Raw genomic sequence first — 4,933 nt, forward strand, 5'->3', positions numbered from 1 at the left:
GGGGGGCGAGGCAAGAGCAGCTCCAGTGGCCTAGCTCCCCTCCCCGTTCCATCGTTGGTATCTGCAGGGAGCAGGGCAGGGGGTGAGGCACTGGCCTCGTCCCCATTCCATCTGCTCCACTGCCGCTGCCTCCAGGGAGCTGGATGGGGGGGCGGTCAGCTGCGATGGTCTTGCCCCACCCGCCCCCCATTCCGTTCCCTGTGTCCCCACCGTTATGGTGGTGCTCCGCTGCACTGCCACCTCCTGCATGAATGCTTCTTTGCACTCTGATTGGCTGTTTGTCAGCCAATCAGAGCGCAAATAAAGCGCTATAGACATACAGACAGATAGATTAAAGCTTTTATAATATTAGAATACTTGTATCTCAGCAGCTTCCATTGAATGGTTTAACAGCCTCTGATTTGGCAATCATCACTATTTTCCAAACAGTATACAGGACCCCAGAGATTAAGTGATTCTCCCACGATCTCATATACAGTCTTGACAAAGGCAATAATAGAGACCCAATTTCTGAACTCTTCTCCAAAAAACCCCACACATTAATGTACATTTGTGTAAATATATTCAAGCTTCTTAAGGACTTGCAAGAATTACAGAGTTTGGCAATTATGTCCTGCCTAAATACAGCAATAAAATGTATGAGACCATGCAAATACTGCATAGTCTCTGCCCACATTATTTGCTCTCTTTAACAGATAAGGTTAATTGTTTTAAAAAATTTTTCAAGCTACTGAACTATTCATGAATCTTGCTCTGGCTGTAGTGCAAATATGGCAACTTATTTTCCTTATTTAAGTAAAATTAAGATTGCAAAGCTAACCTTGCCTTCTTTGAAGTCAATGCCTTGTTTTCATTTAGTTTTCGTCCACCACTTTCTAGATAGGAAAACAACAACAACAAAGTATTTCTTAATTTCAAAGACATGAAAGCTTATTTTGTAAATTAAGGACAATACAGGCACATCAGTACATCTCTCCTGATTTGAACAAAGGAGAAAAAATTACTTCAAAAGCAAGGGCCCAGAAATGTTCCATAGTTTCATAGTAGGTAGGGTCGGAAGGGACCTGAGCAGATCATTGAGTTCGACCCCCTGCCATGGCAGGAAAGAGTACTGGGGTCAAATGACCCCAGCAAGGTGTTCATCTAGCCTCCTTTTGAAGACCCCAGGGTAGGAGCAAGCACCACTTCTCTAGGATGTTGGTTCCAGATCCTAGCTGCCCTGACAGTGAAGTAGCACCTCCTGATGTCTGGTCTAAATCTACCCTCTGCCAGCTTGTGGCTGTTATTTCTAGTCACTCCTGGGAGTGCTCGGGGGAACAGGGACTCCCCAATTACTGCTGGTCCCCTCTGACTAGTTTATAAACGGCCACTAGATCCCCCCTCAGCCTTCTCTTGTCAAGGCTGAACAGGTTCAGGTCCCTTAGCCTCTCCTCATAGGGCCTGCCCTGCTGACCCCTAATCATGCGGGTGGCCCTCCTCTGGACCCTCTCCATGTTGTCCACATCACTCCTGAAGTGCGGTGCCCAGTACTGGATGCAGTACTCCAACTGTGGCCTGACCAGTGTCGCATAGAGGGGGAGGATCACCTCCTTGGACCTGCTTGAGATGCATCTGTGGATGCATGACAAGGTATGGTTGGCCTTCCTGACCGCGTCCCCACATGTTATGCTTCTTATGTCTAAGAGATCAGTCATACTACCTTTATACAGTATGCACAAAACATAGTAGAAGCAATATATTATAAGCAATCTGTAAAGTTATCCATGGGGGCATGTAATATAGTTACTATCTTGATTAACTTAAATTTGATCACTTTGCTCTTAGTTCATTAAAACCTAACTTTGCAGGTGTATACACTCAAATATTTTACATATTTACGGAAACTTTCATAACAAAGCATTAATTTGGTCTCTATATTCACATTTTAAGTTCTCATGTCTAGTTACAATTTGATATCATTTTTTATAATTTGGCATTTGAGGATAAAATGCATGTCTCATTCTTTTTCTTATTTGTTAAAAAAATTCAGTGAGAAGTCCAAATCATAAAACAAACCCTAGGTGACCAGTCTACTACACCTACATAATGGTCACTGCATAGCTGAAGCTTTAGTTACTTATCCTATGTTATATAGAAGTCGGGGGCACAGCTAGAAATGGAAGTTCCTAGTAGTTTCCCATCTAAAGTCCTGTGCCTGACCTACCAGTACCCCCTCCTTTCTCTCACAGGAGTGTAAATATTGAATTATACTTCAGCATCCTATTTTAAAGTTAGTATTTGTTTGTTTAGGATATGGATTTTTTTTAACTACTAAATATGTGATGGCATGAGGCAACATACAAGCCAAAGGCCTATAAATGGCCAAGAATAACCAAATGTATGCAGACTAACTAGTCAGCTCAAAGAACAGCAAATTCAAAGCCAAGTCTTAGAATATGCAATTAAAAGCAAAGCTGGCAGGTAGAAACTGAATATTGTATACATATTAGGACTAAAATGTGAGGCAACAAAAGGACTTTATGTTCTGTTTAAGCAATGTAGTCAATGAAAGTACATACCTTGGCACTAAAAAGTATAAGTTTTCACTCATCTGAATTTAACCTAAAAAACACTCAACAGCTACAGAAGACAATAACTCGTGTGCAAAGTACAGTATAAGCTTACTGATTTCAATACTAAAGGCACTATATAAGATGGATTAGCTAATAAATTCAGACAAAATGCTTTGCACTGAGAAGCTTGCACTTCATTAAGTCTCTTTACTTTGCTACTCAGAGCCCTTATGTCTCTAACAAGAGTCTGCAACCCGACAGGACCAAGCTAGTTTCTGGGTTGCTCTTAAAAGCCTGACAACTGAGCTGCTAGTCAGTTTTGCTGCTAGTTAATGTCACCGATTCTTATGCAGTTAAACAGAGTATATTACAAAGACACCAGGCCAATAAAGTTCCTAGGCAGGCATAACTTATATGATTAGCCAAGAGGCTGACTGACATTTGTTGCAGTGTAAAACTGAGACTGGCACTGTATTATTCCATTAGGTGAATTATGCACTTCTCCAGGAAGAGCACACACCAACTGCTGCAGCTTCCTTAGCCTGATGAAGGGTTTTTGAACCCGAAAGCTTGCTTAATAACTATTCTCCAACCATTTGGGTTGGTCTAATAAAAGATATCAAATTCACCCAAGGAACCTTGTCTGCCTATATCCTTAGACCAACACGGCTACAACCGAAACCCCTGCACTTCTCCAGTACACACATACATCAATACACATGATAAGTATCATTACTTCACACTGGAACAAATCATGGCTGGAGGAATGCAGTACCGAAAAGTCAGAATTGTGACATTTCCCACAGAAAATGAGAAAGAAGCTGCAGTACGTTAAAGTGAAGAAAAGGAACAGGTCAGCTGCTTCATGCTGTCAGAGCTGTAAGATGCTTCACAGAGCCTTTTAATTACCTAACTGGTTCAATGCTTACTGAGCAATGAATACTAAGATTTCTCTAAGTAAATGCTTAAAAATACTTCAAGTAAACAAATAAAGTAAAAAGAGTACCTGTAGTGTTTCTGGCCCCGTCCTTCCACGTGTCAGGGGTAATCACAGTGCCCAGTTTCTTCTCACCTATGGCACAAAAAGACAGAAGAGGAAAAAGCAAGGAGATGTAAGTGAAAATGCCAAAAAAAAGGTTTCTACTAAAGCCACAAGCCCCAAGCAGGGTACCCCCAAGTACCCCGAGGTGGGAGGGAATAAGCAGATACAGCTTCAGGCTCAGGCTTGTCCCTGTTGGGGCCCCTCTGTGAAGGGGCGTGCACTGTAACAGGGGAGCTCAACCCTCAGCCCGCGGTGTCATGTCATCGGGCCCGTGGGCTCCCCACAGGTCTGGAAATAGGGCAGTGGGGGGCTGTGGCACTGCTCCCCTATGGCCAAACTCCCAAGCCCGTGGGAAGCCCCAGGCCCTGCACTGGACTGGGCCCCACCGCAGTCTGCAGAGCCAGGCAGGGCAGTGCCCACCCCCAGGGCCCAATCCTGGCCAGAGAGGCTACGAGGGTGTTGGGGCCAGGCTCCTGGCAGCCCAATCTCAGCGGAGATGGAGGAAGGCAAGCTCCCAAGGCGCAATCCCAGCCAGGGGTGGGGGTGGAGCCAGGCTCCCAGGGGCCAATTCTGGCCTAAGGGAGATACGAAGGGGTGGGACCAGGCTCCAGGTGCTAGAGTTCCCATATCTCTGGGTTTTCCTGGATATGTCCTCTTTTTTGACTCCTATGTTGCATCCGGGCAGGTTTTTAAAATAATAGCAAATGTCCAGTTTTTCTCCTTTCCAGGGCTGGCTGCTCCAAGCTGGGAGCAGCGGGCAAGGTGATTGGCTGTCAGGGGCCACATGCGCCCCACGCGAGCTTTGGCAAGCCAGGTAACCAGAAAGAGCGAGAGAGCACATGGGCATGCTCGCAACGCAGGAGCTGCTTGGGCAGCAGGGCAGGGGAGGCAGGGGTCTGCAGGTTGGGAGTGAGGGGCACCAGCAGAGCTGGGGGGCAGAGGCTACAGGTCCATAGTGAGGGACACTGGCAGCACTGGGGGGGTCATGGGCTGAGGGCTGGGAGTGAGGGTCACCACCAGGACTGGGAGGGAGCAGGGGACTGGGGGGTGGGAGTGAAGGGCACTGGCAGGGCAGGGGTCAGTGGGTCCAGAGTGAGGGGAAGCAGCAGGGCTTCAGGGGGTTAGCTTTGTCTGGCAGGGGCAGGGACAGGAAGACAGGGCCCTGTGCACTCACACTTCTCGCAGACCATAGCGATGGCGGCAGCGGGGAGGTAAACACTGACAGCTGCACTTCCCGGCGCGCACTTCCTGTCCCGCCCCCGGCCCGACCCGGCCCTCGCGCGGATTGGCCGCCGCAAGCCGGCCCTCACTGGCCGGCGCCCGCTCCCGGCGCGCCACC

At 47.3% G+C, this 4,933-nt stretch overlaps 1 protein-coding gene across 1 annotated transcript in view; it reads right to left on the reverse strand.

The window, feature by feature from the left end:
* The window catches only part of CRIPT (CXXC repeat containing interactor of PDZ3 domain), an 8,731-nt gene extending 3,851 nt beyond the window's left edge, over positions 1 to 4,880 (reverse strand). Inside the window, exons 1-3 of the mRNA XM_006014734.3 lie at positions 4,769 to 4,880; positions 3,559 to 3,624; positions 821 to 875 (exon numbers count right to left, since the gene is read on the reverse strand). Of these exons, the coding sequence (XP_006014796.1) occupies positions 821 to 875; positions 3,559 to 3,624; positions 4,769 to 4,784 (137 nt within the window). The 5' untranslated portion in view covers positions 4,785 to 4,880. The remainder of the gene's footprint in view (positions 1 to 820; positions 876 to 3,558; positions 3,625 to 4,768) is intronic.
* Between the last annotated feature and the right edge of the window lie 53 nt (positions 4,881 to 4,933).

The sequence above is a fragment of the Alligator sinensis genome, unplaced genomic scaffold, assembly GCF_000455745.1.
Source record: "Alligator sinensis unplaced genomic scaffold, ASM45574v1 scaffold131_1, whole genome shotgun sequence".
Classification (NCBI taxonomy): Eukaryota; Metazoa; Chordata; order Crocodylia; family Alligatoridae; genus Alligator; species Alligator sinensis.